A 15,000-nucleotide genomic window follows, 5' to 3' on the forward strand; every position below is an offset into this window, starting at 1 on the left:
CCTTTATTCTCAATGTTTTTTCTCTACTCGTAAACGGTTTTATGTAGTTGTTGATTGTATTTTCAATTAACCATTAAATTAACCATTTTAGAGAATCTCTTATCGTTTTTTTATCTGGTCGGAACTAAGTATGCATTCTTCTTAAAATGTACATGCGGTAAGAAAACTCTTGGGATGTATTTCAGTTCTTTCCTTTACTTTGTGATGACTCTTGTAAGCAACGAGAAACTCTCGTTCTATAATATTTTTATCTTTATTTACGCTGGCATTGATATGACATAAATTTCAAGAATAAAATAGTTTGAATAAACAAATCAACCCTCAGAAAAAGAAGCAAATTGGACATTGTTTTGATTTTTTAGATATATACAAAATGATAACTCTAGCTTTGATGTTCAGAAAAAAAAAAGAAAAGCAGGCAATAAACTGGCATACTAGGAAGAAAGGCAAATATGAACACAAAAGAGGAATACATAATAATATGTATATAATGTATAACATACGCACACGCAGATAATTGTTACACACTTACGTAGACAAGTGTAGCTGTCATAGTGTTTATCCCGACACAGACAATATCCATTGACACATTCAGCCTTGAATCTGAAAGCAGCATATTCCCAACATTTGGCAATACATTGCACTCCATAGCTTGGGTTGCGGTAGTCTGAGAAAAGACGAAATTTTTCATAAATTATGCATATGTGAAACCTTTTCAAGTTACTCAATCACATCATTTTTATATGTCTTTAGACAACGCATGAAGTACGTAGCTCATCGATGCTCGCTGTTTTTTCTCTCCTGAGTTCTGTCTTGGGTCTTTAGCCCCAGCCTAAAAAAAAAAAAACACAAAAAAAAAAACAACAAAAAAAAAAAAAAAAAAAAAAAAAAAAAAAAAAAAAAAAACCAACACAAAACAAACATTGCAGGTAGTTTGATTTAAAGAGAATCAGCTCTCAGCTCTGTTCCAGCTTAGTGGAGTTGTTTACAAGAAGACCCGTCTGATTATGAAAGAATTTCCCAAAACAAAGTGTTTGACAGAGTTGTTTGCAGTTGAGATTGGCGCACTTCAACAACAATGATCTTTCCGTGCCATAAACCCGTGGAGCCGGAGCTAATCATGGCTCATGGAATATTAAACCCGAAAATTATTTGATAATGCAACTCTTTTTTAGTCTATTGTAAAGTACTTTCCTTCATATCTATCAGACCCAGCTACGGAATCAGATTAGTCTGATCAAATCTCGAGTTAATTCGGACCAATACTGGTCCCTTTGCTTGTGAGTCATAATATATGACCCATCGTCTCAAAACAATATTATTTCGGGATGAAACAGGTGCTAAAAAGTCAAATTAAAATTAGACCGATCAAAAATATGAATTCTTGGCATTAATCCTCTCCTTAACAACCACAGGAAAATCGTCACATTCGTTACGATCCAACCAGCACTTTTATCTTTCAGATATCTTTTGTAAATCACACAATTTAAAGAAAAATAGCTATAAAAACGTGATCCTGTGTTGTAGAGTACATTTTTCTGATCAATATTATACATATAATGTATTTGTTGCTTTCCTGTTTGAGTAAGAAAAAACTATTTTTGTGTTGGGTGGGGTTGGGTGTGACATTTTGTGTAAAAATTCTGAAAATGGTTTGTAAGGAAAGGGTTAAGCACTCTAAAATATTGTAGTTATTCTCTTCAATAAGGAATTTGAATTTTCAATTTATTTGACGAAAGTCTGTTATTTCTGGTTATAAACTCAATTCTCAGTATCTAAATCATCACGACATGATACTATTTACAGACGATGGGTCACATAATATCTCTACCAGCTGAATTATTGATGTTTTATATTTCAATCGACTTACTGCCGTACTCTAGAAAAACACATATTTAAAAAATTGGCCAGAAAACTCGTCCTTCAAAAATCGATCGATTTAAATGACTCTCACCATGGCAAAAACTCTAAAACCCGGTACTTCGCGACGTTCCAGGCTTGAGAGTTTTTGGCAAGATGAGAGTCATTTAAATCGATCGATATTTGAAGGACGAATTTTCTGGCCAAATTTTTAAATATGTGTTTTTCCAGAGTACGACAGCTTAGGTGTTGCTCTTATATTTGGAGTCGTAGGGTGGACATCACATGTTAGTATGGCTTGGATCTCGTGTATTCCATTGGGTGAAATAGTCAATTTTGACCAAATCCAAAACCAGATTATTTTTTTTTTTTTGCGTCAGTCATTTTCTTTTTATTTGTGACCTATGGCATCAAACTGATATTATGTCGGAATGAAGAGGATGCTCCCCTCCCCAAATAATTTAAAATTAAAAAAATGAATGTATAGTTAAAATGAGCAGAAATATGAAATTTAGGGTTTTACCAACGTATTTATGGGCTTGATTTAACATTGTTGTGATAAACACAATTTACGTTGGTTAGATAGTATTTCTAATACAACAATGAGCCCATATCAATTTTGATTATGAGACCTGCAAATATGTACGCATTGGTTTCTACACTTGTTTTAATTTTTCAATACAATTTTTTATTTAGTATCTCAAAATATATTTTAAAAACTCTAAATTCGATTTTCGGCACCAGCATAACAGACATAATAATATGTTTTGAGAGAGGTGGCCACATTTGAATTCATATTTATTTCAAAGCTTTCGAAATACTCTAGATATATTATTTGCCTTTGCAAATGTTGGTTCACTAGCCAGTGAATGGATGGTTGAGTCTCTTTAGATCTTACAAAGTAAGGCGACGTGGAAAAAGAACTGGTCACCCTACCACATTATTATGAGATTAAAGAACCCAACAAAACTAAACAAGCTTTAAAGGAGGAAAGAGGAGGGAAAGAAATCTACAAAAGCAAAGAAGCAAACAAAACAAAAACAAAAAAACAAACACCCCTCTCCAAAAAAAAAAAAAACAACAAAACAAACCCCAACCCAACAAACAAACAAAAATACAAAAACAAAACAAAAACAACAACAATAAAAAAACCCAACAAAAAAACAAGAAACAAAACAAAACAAAACAACCCCTCTCCCCATAACGAATATACCAATAAACAAACAACTCGTAAACAAACAAATAAGCAAACAAACAAATAAACAAATAAACAAAAGAATCAAATATAGAATAAACAATGAGAAAGTAACAACAGAAATACCCCTCCCCCCTCCCCTCCTCCATAAAAACAGCAATTAGAAATACAAACTCCGAGGAAATAATATTAAGGGGCAATTGAAGAAACACGTACTAGATATATTTTTAGTTTATGTAGGATTTTCTCAAAAAAGGTGGGTCGAGGGGAGGGGGGGGGGGGGGGGGGGGGGGGGGGGGGGGGAGGGGAGGGGAAGAAGGTTGACGCTAAGTACACAAAACATAACCACGGCTAAATTTGAATCTCTTATCCATTATCATGCTTCAATGAATCGCAGATAAATAGATAGCTCTTTTTCGTTGAAAACACCCCGGTGTATGTATTTCTATGATCAATACAATTATAACATGTCTATGTTTCGATCATATTAATATAAATGTAGCATTTAATGAAGTGTAACTTGCTACTTCACCTCTATCTACTATCGATACTATCAACACACTGACAAAACACTTTCTTTCACCAGGCCAAAAACTCTTACTTCAAATATCAATCAGTCCGAAACCTGAGGTATATTTGAAGTCTCAGTTTGAGATTATTTGACAATTTGGGGATGATTGTAATCGTTCGGTATTTGAAGTAAAAGATTTCTGGCCAACAATGAAAAAATAATTGTATTTTGTCAGTTTATCGCAGAATAAAGTATTCTGCTGTAATCTGACACCAATCAAATAAGTATTTAAAATTTTGGCCAGAAAACTCTTCCTTCAAATATCAATCGATTAAAACAACCCTCATCTTGGCAAAAAACTTTCAAACCTGGGACTTAGCGAAGTCGCAGATTTGAGAGATTTGCCAAGATGAGGGTACTTTTAATCGATCGATAGCTTAGGAAATGTTTTCTGGTCAAAATCTTAAATACTTGTTTTTTTTCCTTCAAAGCATGACAGTACTGTAGACAGTATTTACGATATCAATGAAAATAGCTTACTCGGAGAATTCATAGTTATCAATGAAAAAGCTTACTAGGAGTGTCTAGAGGGGTATAAGGCGTTTTCACCATCGCCTTTGTCTTGAGAAGTTTGATTTCATCAACTTGGAATTGTGTTCTATTGACGTAAACGGCTGTCAAACGGAGCTATGGAGAGATGAATGAATGATGAAAGAATAAATGAATGAATAAATGGATGACTAATTGAATAAATAAACCAATCAATCGACAATTAACTGGATGACTGAAAAAAAATATATGGCTGTTTGAAATAATAAAAAAAAAGATTATTTTCGTTGAATAAAAGAGTTCATATAAAATTGGCTGAATGTAAATAAAACTAAAAACTATGAAAAAATGTCTTGTGGAGGAACAACGAATAAAACATCAATAAATGAGGAAAAATAGTGCAATTAAATTGGTGAATTGTGTAACCACTTAACTGCCGTACTCTGGGAAAAATCGTATTTATAATTTTGACCAGGAAACTCTTCCTTCAAATATCGATCGAGTAAAGCAACATTGAGTCTTGGCAAAAACTATCATACCCGAGATAGTGTTGAGAGATTTGACCAAGATGGGGTCCATTTAAATCGATCGATATTTGAGTGACGAATTTTCTAGCCAAATTAATGTTTAAATGTAAGTGTTTCCAGAGTACAGCAATTAACTAGTTAAACATGATACTGATATGATGTCCAAAGGTTTTTTGAAATGATAAAGAACTCTCGTTTCACATTGAGCTCCTTTACTCTATTTTTTTCCATGTCCAATATTTATGACCCTGTTGCCCGTAAATCAAGTCGTCCCTTTAAACTTGAGAAAATGTGATCATTTATATAGGTTATTGTCCACCAAACGTTACAAGGGGTCCCAAGTCAACAACAACACATAGCATGTAAGACGAGACATGACGCCTATAGGCGATATTACTATTTTCTTCCGACAGAGGCAACATTGTTCAAGTCCAGATGTTCGTTTTACACTTGAGTAAGGCGAGAGAATGTAAGCAAAGAGTCTTTTTCAAGGACCCAACTATCAGCGGTGCTCAGAGTGGGATTTGAACCCAGGACTTTCCCGGCCGAAAGCGAGTGTCATACCACAATTATCGTCTCTTTAATCTTTATCAGAGATGTTTGTGAGACGAATTCGATATCAAATATACTTTATGCAATTTAAATGAAAAGAAAAGCATTAATAAGACCATTCGACTAGATTCAAATTTAATTTTTAAATCTTGTCTAGCACTGTAGCCTATTCGGCCCGGATAGCACATATTATAAAATAATCGACTCACAAGCGAATATACCGATTTAGAAGCAGGGCAGAGTCGTTTTCTTTCTCTCTTCTACTTCCTCTATTTACCCTGCAGTGAGTTGGCAACAACGCTATAGAACTCGAGGCAACTACGGACCACTCTGCCTTATGGGTCTGATATCTCCTCTACTATTCATTCAAACAAATCCCTTTCTCCTTGGTGCGGCTTTCTGGTCTCGAGGTATGACATACATCTTCGGACCTATAAGACCTGCAATGTTGATTCATTGGAAAAGGCTCTTTTCTCACATTTTCTCATCTCACCAAGGTGTGAAATGAGTGCTTTGCGTTGTCTCTGTCGAAAAAAAAAGTAATAGTGACTAACGAGTGCCACGTTTTGTGATACATGTTAAGTGTTGCTGTTGGTTTGAAACCTCATGTAAAGCGCTTTGAGCACATGATTTAGTGGATATGGTGCTATACAAAAGCTCAAGTTTTAAATTATATATATATATATATATATATATAATATATATATATATATATATATATATATATTTTATCAGAGAGGTTTTTTTTTCAATCTAGGAGACACTACCAAATTCTCGTAAGCGGCCGTCGGGTAAACCATGTCGACACAAATGAAGACTTTCACCGTGAAAATATAAAATTTGACAATTTATTTGTTTCAAGAAAAAAACCCCAGGTTTATTGAAGAAAACTCATAACATGAATGGTGTTTCGTCGTTGACAGATATTGACTCAAGGTGAAAACCATCTTTGCCAACGAGAAAAAAAAAAAAAGCAACCCAGAACGCTTGAAATCGAGGTCTGTGAAATAAAACTCATAGCTCATTTTGTGTTTCATTTCATATTTCGGTTTTAGAAAAATAAGATTATTTGCGGCTCCGTGGTCTTGTGGTATGGAACTCGCCTTCGGATCGAAAGGTTCAGGGCTCGAGTCCCGTTCATGGGAGGCGAGTTGAGTCCTTGGAAAAGGCTCTTTAATCTTACGTATTCAGGTGTAAAATGAGTACCAGGCCATTAACAGCGTTGTCTCTGTCCAAAAAAAAAAAAGAAATGGAATATCACCTACAGGCGTTTGTCTCGTCCATGTTAAATGCTGCTGTTGGCTAGGGACCCCATGTAAAGCACTTTGACGCGTTTGGCCGATAAAAGCTCAAGTAAATACCAAGTAATTAAGTGCTCAAATATGGAGCTCTTCAACTATGGATTTGACAAAAGACTATAATTATCAGACAGAGAAACTTACAGGCCCTCTGTCCTCGACGTCCAATGAAAACTGTATTATAATAATAAGCGCGATGACGACGATGATGAAGATGACGATAATCGATGAAATAGCCAATGTAGCATTTCTAATCAATTGCCTCCTTCTTTCTAGTGTGAGTAATCTCTCTATCTCAACATCCTTGACTGGCAACAGTGTTCGGTACTGGGAAGGCAAGGCATGGCTGGGAAGGGTGAATATGTCGTCGGGGGGTTTCTCTTTTGTGCGAAATGGCTTCTGTTGAAGAAATAAAAAATGTGACAGGCTGTAAAGATAAAAATAAATCTTCTGCATTATTATGGGTCAGAACTACTTAATTGAAAGAATATTTTGTCTACCGAAAACAAAACAAACAAACAAACAAACAATCATAAAAAACAATAAAAAACAACAAAAAGCAAAAACAAAAAAAAAACAACAAAAAAAAAAAACAAAACAAAACAAACAAACAAACAAACAAAAAAAAAAAAAAACAACAAAAAACCAAAACAACCAAAACAACCAAAATCAAAAAACAAAATCAAACAAAAAAAAATAAAAAAATCAATCAAACAAAATAACACAACTCTTTATAATATTTTTTCTGAACCTTTGCTTACCTACCAGCTATTGGGTTGCTGGATTTGCTAGATCTTGCAGAAAGTACATTATGATAGACAAGTGTCAAAAGGGTATCAAATAACTGTTACTGTCCTTTTACTTTTATAGCTACAGAATATGGATTTATTTCTGATTGGATGGACGTTTTAAAGGAAAAAGTAATGCTATTGTTAAATTCCATGCGACGCCCATAACGATTCTTTTAGCTCAATAAAAAATAGATGCACGATCTTGAGGTAGCGCCCACTCATGATCTAACGAGATAAATTGATTACAAATTTAATAGCAAAATGTTGAACATGCTAATATAAAAACAAAAGACAAACGTCATATTCCCAAACTTTTATACCCCAACAGCCGTGCAGGAAAGACTTCAATAAAAGTAAGAGGAACTAAGAAATTTTGAAGCGAATGTTGTTTATAGTCTTTTTACTTTTACAACTAAGGGTTGTTATGATTGAAAGTTAGTAGGACAGTGATTGAGTACATGGTGGCTCAAACAAAAATATGTGAGGGATATGAACAATTGCGGATAGAAAGCTTCCAGAAAACGGATTAAAGTTACAGTTTTTTTGGAAGCTCCAGTTAAGGAACTAATATACAAAGGGTTCAGCTTTTATTCTAAAAAAACTCTTACTATCATTTCCTTTTATATATTGAATATGACACTTATTTATGTATTAGATATTTAATTCTTAATAATATCAATTAATTGAATAAACTGGACTTCTTTTTGCGCGTGATTTTGTGGTTCAAAGATGGAGTAATTAGTAAAAAAAAACATAATATTTTATTGGGAATGACAACTGGAAGCCCCTTTGGTAAATTTGAGCAAAATACTTTTTCTTTTTTCTTTTTAAAAGTAAAACCACCTCCCCCCCCCCAACCCCCCTCCCCTAACACCCCCAAAAACAAAAAACAAAAAACAAAACAAAATATAAACAAAAACAAAACAAACAAACAAAAAACAATAACAAAAACAAACAAACAAAATGTAAACAAAATCAAAAGAAAACAAACAAACAAAACAACAACAACAAAAAAACAAACAAAACAACAAAAAACACAAAAAAAAAAACAACAAAAAAAACAAACAAAAACTGATTTTTTAAAAAACGTCAAGATATTAGCAGCAATACGCTTTATGAAAACTATGAAATCAGATTTGTTTATCAGGATCCAATAGTCTGATGTCACGTCCGCCCAGCAACGAACAGCTTGATTCTAAACAAAGAAAACAGGTACTTCTTATTCTTTATGCTGGCTAGAACTTTTTCACATGTCATGTGATCAGAATATTACAAAGTCAAAATATGATCAAATTCATCATGTTTTTAGGCTTTTATGCTCGTCGGAGAAGTATTTCATAAGGTCGTCCGCCATTGTTCCGATAGTTTAGAACCAGTTACTGAGTTACCATGCGTCATTACGAGGGAAGTGACGTCACGACTGTTGAAATTACAAAGGCTTATTACTTCGTCATTTTTCTAGTGATTTGCATGGTCTATGACTTTTATGTATTTTAGGTATCATTTAATTCGATACTTTAAGATCAACGACTTTTGGAAATCTTTTGAAGACAATGGACCTTAGTAACACATTCGAAATAATTTGAGTTCGATAATTTTCGACAACATATTCTTGAATCAAGATGCCCTGTAATCATATTTATCGGTAAATTAATTCTTCTTACACCGTCAACCATTTTAGCGCCGTGTACTAAGACTAAAGCAATAAGATGCGAGGGTTAGAACATGAAATCTTTTTGAAGGCATGATTGTGTGACGGTCGATTATGTGACAATGCGATTGGAGGCTTGAGAGGGTCTTTGTTGTTTAACTTTCGACGAAAGATTTGAATAAGTTTAGGAGGCAGACAAGTGCACACACATAATAACGTTTTCTGCAGTGACTTCTTAAAATGTTAGATGTATAAATATTGCACCGATTGACCCAAAAATTAATATTGTTTTTTTGTAAATGAATAGATGTAAAGATCAATGTGTATTTATATCTTGCGAAATGATTTAAAGAATTTCTCCATTGGAATTTGTACATTGTGTATAACACAGTGTAATTAGAATAAAAATCGCACGCTTCAAAGTTTTCAAATGAAACACGACAATACCTGGAGACAAGCGATGTGATGAACGATTACAATACTGCCGTGTTAGGATAAAACCGCCCTTTAACATTTAGAACAAAAAAAAAATCGTCTATTTCATATATCAACAAATTAATTAAAATGACATAAAATTTGTCACATAGTTGTGAACCAGAAACCTCTTTTAACTCTTAGGTTTAAGTAGACAATTGGGAAAGATTTTAATCTATTGATATTTGAAACAAATTATTTTTGTCCAAAATGTGATAAGGCGTTTTCTCATAGTACGGTCGAAAAACTATTTAATGAAGGAAAGTAATGAAAGTTTGCATTTGAAAACATTTGTTATGTATAACATTTAGAATTAATTTCAACGTTTAGATCTCATGAGAGACTGAGACGCCGCTTTCAAGTTGTTCAATTGGTTCTTATAATAATATGCGTTAACACATAGATCTGCTTTACTGTCGAGTGTGCATAAGCGTGAAATTGCATTCCTTCAAGATCTGGCCTCCATCATTATATTCATAAATCAATACGCTTTATTTTTATTTCTATGGCAACGGATTTTAACATAAATACTCGAAGAGTTAAGAGCCTTTATCCGTAATTACTAAATTTGTGAACTGAACGCCATACAAGTAAACATATATGAATATAATATGTTATAATATAATATGTGTTCATATAAAACGTGTTCGTTGTTATTTAATCATATTTTCATCATGAACTTAATGCTTTAACAAGAGATTAGCATAGGGAATTGTCCTAGTTTTCTATGTAGATATAATCACAAACAATTATAAAAACCTTCCTGTCATTTATTATCTTTACGCTGACGTCACTATCTAAATTTCAAGTTCAAGTCATTTTGAAATAATTAGTACCTCGTCACAAAAAAGGGTTCAAGTCATAAGTTCTGATGTTCCTTTAAGTGTGTTTGAACGAACAGTCAGTACAATTTTGACCACAACTTCGACTCGTGCGACAATTCAATATCCAACAAGACGAATGCACTTTTCATGTGATCCTAATAGATATATACATACTTTTAATTCGCAAAAATTGACAGAAAATAAATGAAGCGCGTTGAAAAAAATTAAAAATAAACAAGACCAAAAAAGGAGTAAAAAAACAAAAAAAAAACAAAAAAAAAAAACCAGAAACATTAATAGGAATGATGTTTACATTGCCGTCCACGGGTATTAATTGACAAATCCGAAATTATTTTCTTTTGGTAAAAAAAACTCTTATTCTATAGGATGGTAATAAATTTTTGAAGAATGGTATTAGTGGATTCGTAATTCAAGCCACAAATAAGAAATACATTTGCGACTGCATAAATATCATCTGAAGAAGGTATGCAGTAGAAATCATTCCACTATTTGTTGTCATTTATGGGCAGGCAGGATAAGTGTCAAACAATTCTCCTGAACAGATTGCAAGCCATTGAAGTTAAACAGATGTTTAACAAATGCATCCTCCAAAAGATCTACCACAAATGAATTGACGTCAATTTCCCAGAAACCATTAATGAAAATGTTGCTGCTTGAAGCTTGAAGGAAAAAATAACGATAAGTATTGAATTGTAAGCTTCTGGTTTCGGGTTTCCCCTTTATCAACAAAACACGATAAATAAAACACTAAGGACGAATGAGATATATGTGAATGGCGTAGTTGATAAACCAAACTGACCAGAGGACATGCCTACCATCTGATGCAGCGGAATTTGAGAGCTCTGATCTTTTTAATCGTGTGGTATCTCGATTTATTCAATAACACACTCGAGCACCAAAGTTTAACACGTTTAACAATCCATTATCAATTTCTACCCCTCTCCCCTATACGAAAATAATTTATTTTAAAATCAAATGTAGTTCGGTCATCAAACTCGAGGTTCCTAAATAACGAAAAAGAAGGAGGAATAGAAGAGTTTGTGTGTTGGTTACATGTGTTATGCTAAGCAAAACTCTTTTACTGAACATTAAAGCAAGTTTGAGTGATTTTCCCAAGATGAGGGTAAATAAATCGACCGATATTTGAAGGACGAATTTTCTGGCCAATTTTTAAAATACGTGTCTTTCCAGAATACGACAGTTAACTGGTTAAGGAATAAAACTCACCCTACGCCGTGCAGACATGTATTTTAGATCAAATCTTATGAATAATGATTAGAATTGATATTGGCATCAGGGATACTTGGCGATAACACCGTTTTTAGGCGATTGGTCCCAGATGCAAAATATCCATTAGACAAGCAAGTGAAAATAAAAGAGCGATTTATTCAACCTAGATTACAGATATTAAAGACATAATGGCACTTAATGTTTGCATTCGCAACACACACACAATATTTTGAATACAATCTAAAATCTTTTCATGAAGAAAAAATAAGTTTTGTGCGTTTCTTGAATGAAAAGGATTTTTATTCAATGAGTGATTGAGAGATAGAGATTGAAATGCTAAATATACTGTATGGTTATTGAAAAAGCGACACAATTTTTTACATTTTGGCTACACATCTCATAGTTCAAATAACAATGGAATGAGATGAACTTCAATTTGTTATAAAGTATATAACCTTAGACTTTTTTGAGGTTTCGGTTTTAAGACATTTTGTCTATTGGAGAAATCGATGAAATATTGAATATAATGTTTTCTGGCCAAATTACTTATTAGATTTAACCCCCCCCCCCCCGCCCCCCCAAAAAAAAAAGCCCCAACAAAACAAAACAAAACCGAACAAACCAAAAAAAAAAACCACGAGAACAATAATAATAAAAACAAACAAACAAAAAAAACAAAGAAAAAAAAACCCCAACAAACCCCAGAAAACAACAAGCGTGTGAGATTGGCAGAGTATACAAAAACAGGTGTCATTACGAGCTGAGACATAATATATACATTTAGGACAGGTGGTTTGTTTTCTACAAACTAGAGATCAAAAAGATTTTTTACCCCTTATTTATAGAGAAAGAATAGGATAGAAAAGAAAAGAGAAAATAAATGGATGGAGGAAATAGAGGTGGGAGAAGATGTGGAAGATCGAGTTGGAAGAATTGTATGAGAGAGAGAGAGAGAGAGAGAGAGAGAGAGAGAGAGAGAGAGACTGAGAGACAGAGAGAGAAGAAGAAGATAGAAGAGAGAGAGAGAGAGAGAGAGAGAGAGAGAGAGAGAGAGAGAGAGAGGAAGATAAGCAAGAGAGGGAAAAAAAAGGATAAAAAAAGAAGTAGAATAAAAAAAAAACGAAGAAAAAGAAACAACCCCAGAGCATTTATATAGTGCAATATCCACTAAACGTGTTTAAAGCGCATTATAAGGGGTCCTGTTGGACGAGGCATGGCGTCTGTTAGAGGATATTATAATTTTTGCGGAAGGAGACACCCTTGTTAACGACCAGGTACTCATTTTACACCCGAGTAAGGCGAGGGAATGTGAGTAAAGAGCCTTTTCAAAGGATTCAACTATGCACCGAGCGAGGCTCAACCCCAGGACCTTCCCATCCGAAAGCGAGTGTCATACCACCAGACCAAACAGCCGCAAGAAGAAGAAGAAGAAGAAGAAGAAGAAGAAGAAGAAGAAGAAGAAGAAGAGAGGAAGAGAGGAGGAGGAGGGGGAGGAGGGGAGGGGGCGGGGAGGAGGAGGAGGAGGAGGAGGAGGAGGAGGAGGAGGAGGAAGAGGAGTAGGAGCAGGAAAAATTAGATAAAGAAGAAGAAGAAAATGATGATGATGTTGTGACTAAAGTTAATAATTATAATGACGTTAGTGATAGTAAAGATAATGATGTTGATGTTTGTAAAGTTGATGATGATTATAATCACATACCCTTATCGATGACAACATATTTTTGAAGAAAACTGTTTTCCTTGATGATAAATCCATGACTGAAAGAAATAAAAAAACAAAACAATATAAAATGAAATAGTAACTAATTATACATATTACAGTTACATTTATATGATGCTGAAATGTCACAACGTTTAACCCATCGTTTTTTATTTTGGTCTGAAACTGCCAAACTTTTAACCATTTTATTGTCCAATAACAGCTTTTTGTTTTTATCATACCCGACTTGTATTTATTTGCAGGTCTGATAACCCATTTCCTTATGCATGGGCTCATTGTTGTTATGGACATCTCCAAAAATGACGCAAAAATTGTCCCTTAAAAACAATGTTAAACTAAGCCCATTAGTGGGTTCGGATGTCAGACCTACATATATTTTCACGTCGATCTTAACCCAACAATTGTATCACATAAAGCATGGACTCATTGTGGGTAAGTTACAAGATAACTGCTAAATATTGCTAAAAAATTGATACCAGCGGTTTATTCCATATGCAAAACTTACTTGATTGTTAGTTGTGCCCTTTACTTTTTAATGAGTTTTATTTCTAACAAAGCATTTATATAGAGCGATATCCAACAAACGTGCTCAAAGCACTTAACAATAGGTTCCCAGCCAACAGCAGCACTGACCATGTAGGACGAGACATAACGTCTGTCAGGTAATATTACAATTTTTACTACAGAGATAACGCTGTTGACAAACAAGTACTCACTTCACACCTGAGTACCGTAAGAGATTGTGAGTAAAGAGCCTTCTGTTTCAGGGGAAACAACTATGCGCCGCTGGAGCGGTACTCGAAGTCAGTATCTTTCGATCCGGAGACCAGTGTTATAGCACTAGACCACATAGCCGCATAGAGCAGTCATTTGTAACATATTGTTTACTTCTGCATTAATTTTATTTTTAAAATATGGTTTTCACGGTGGAGATCCCAAACGCAAAAATCTTAGTTCAGTATCAGTTTAATTAGAGTTTTATAACATTAATCATTATCAATAATAAGAAATGAGTGAGTAGAGAAGTGCCAGAAGACGATAATAGAGAATAAAGACTTTTACGGTGGTGGAGAGTTGAATCCAGAACTGTTACGGCACCCTCCGCCTGACCACGAGAGGGATGCTTTACAATAGACGCTAACCAACACTAAGTATTATTAAATGTAGTGTCTATCTTTAGTTCCTCTCGCCGCTTTTTGGGGTCATGTGGTCAACAAACAAACAGAGCCGTTGAGTAAGTTCAGGAATGGGTGGATAGTAATTCAGAAATGTGAATGGAGCAGGCACTTATGTTGATAAAAACAAGACATGAAGTAAGTAGAGACATGCCACAAGACAATATGTAAATGTTGCTGCTCGAAGCTGGAAGAAATAAATAACAATGTGAAATTGAATGTAAGCTTTAATTTAATATACGAAAACAGATTAATGGACGTTTCGGGATTCCCCTTTATCAACAATAATAGGATGAATCAAACACTACAGACGAATGAGATAACGTGGTGGTGGCGTTGTTAAGATAAATACACAAAAACATTGATGGGCAGGAAATAGAATGCTCCTTTGTTGGAGGCACGGATTAAAATAGATATTTATAAAAGGTGCGCAATTAATTAGCTAAGTCAAAAGATAGGAGGTGGGGAATAAAACGTTTTGAGGTGATGGGGAGTTGAATCAAGATCCCGACTGTTACGGCACTCTTTTATTGATTTGGAGTACCTTGATGTAAATCGTTTGAAAAAGCCTAGGACGATGTTTGTCTTTTCACATATATCTATTTATTTTGTCTGTTCATTG

The 15,000-nt window shown here is 34.2% G+C and overlaps 1 protein-coding gene across 2 annotated transcripts in view; it reads right to left on the bottom strand.

Annotated features, from left to right (window-relative positions):
* Positions 1 to 15,000, bottom strand: part of LOC144971225 (uncharacterized) — a 23,798-nt gene that overhangs the window by 3,749 nt on the left and 5,049 nt on the right. For both annotated transcript variants that reach the window (XM_078911734.1, XM_078911733.1), the window contains exons 3-6: positions 13,183 to 13,241; positions 6,637 to 6,891; positions 4,142 to 4,253; positions 533 to 667 (exon numbers count right to left, since the gene is read on the bottom strand). In XM_078911734.1, coding sequence (XP_078767860.1) covers positions 533 to 667; positions 4,142 to 4,253; positions 6,637 to 6,891; positions 13,183 to 13,241 — 561 coding nt within the window. The remainder of the gene's footprint in view (positions 1 to 532; positions 668 to 4,141; positions 4,254 to 6,636; positions 6,892 to 13,182; positions 13,242 to 15,000) is intronic.

This window comes from Berghia stephanieae, chromosome 4 (genome assembly GCF_034508935.2).
Source record: "Berghia stephanieae isolate SIO BIC M18660-M18661 chromosome 4, UCSD_Bste_1.3, whole genome shotgun sequence".
Taxonomy (NCBI): Eukaryota; Metazoa; Mollusca; class Gastropoda; order Nudibranchia; family Aeolidiidae; genus Berghia; species Berghia stephanieae.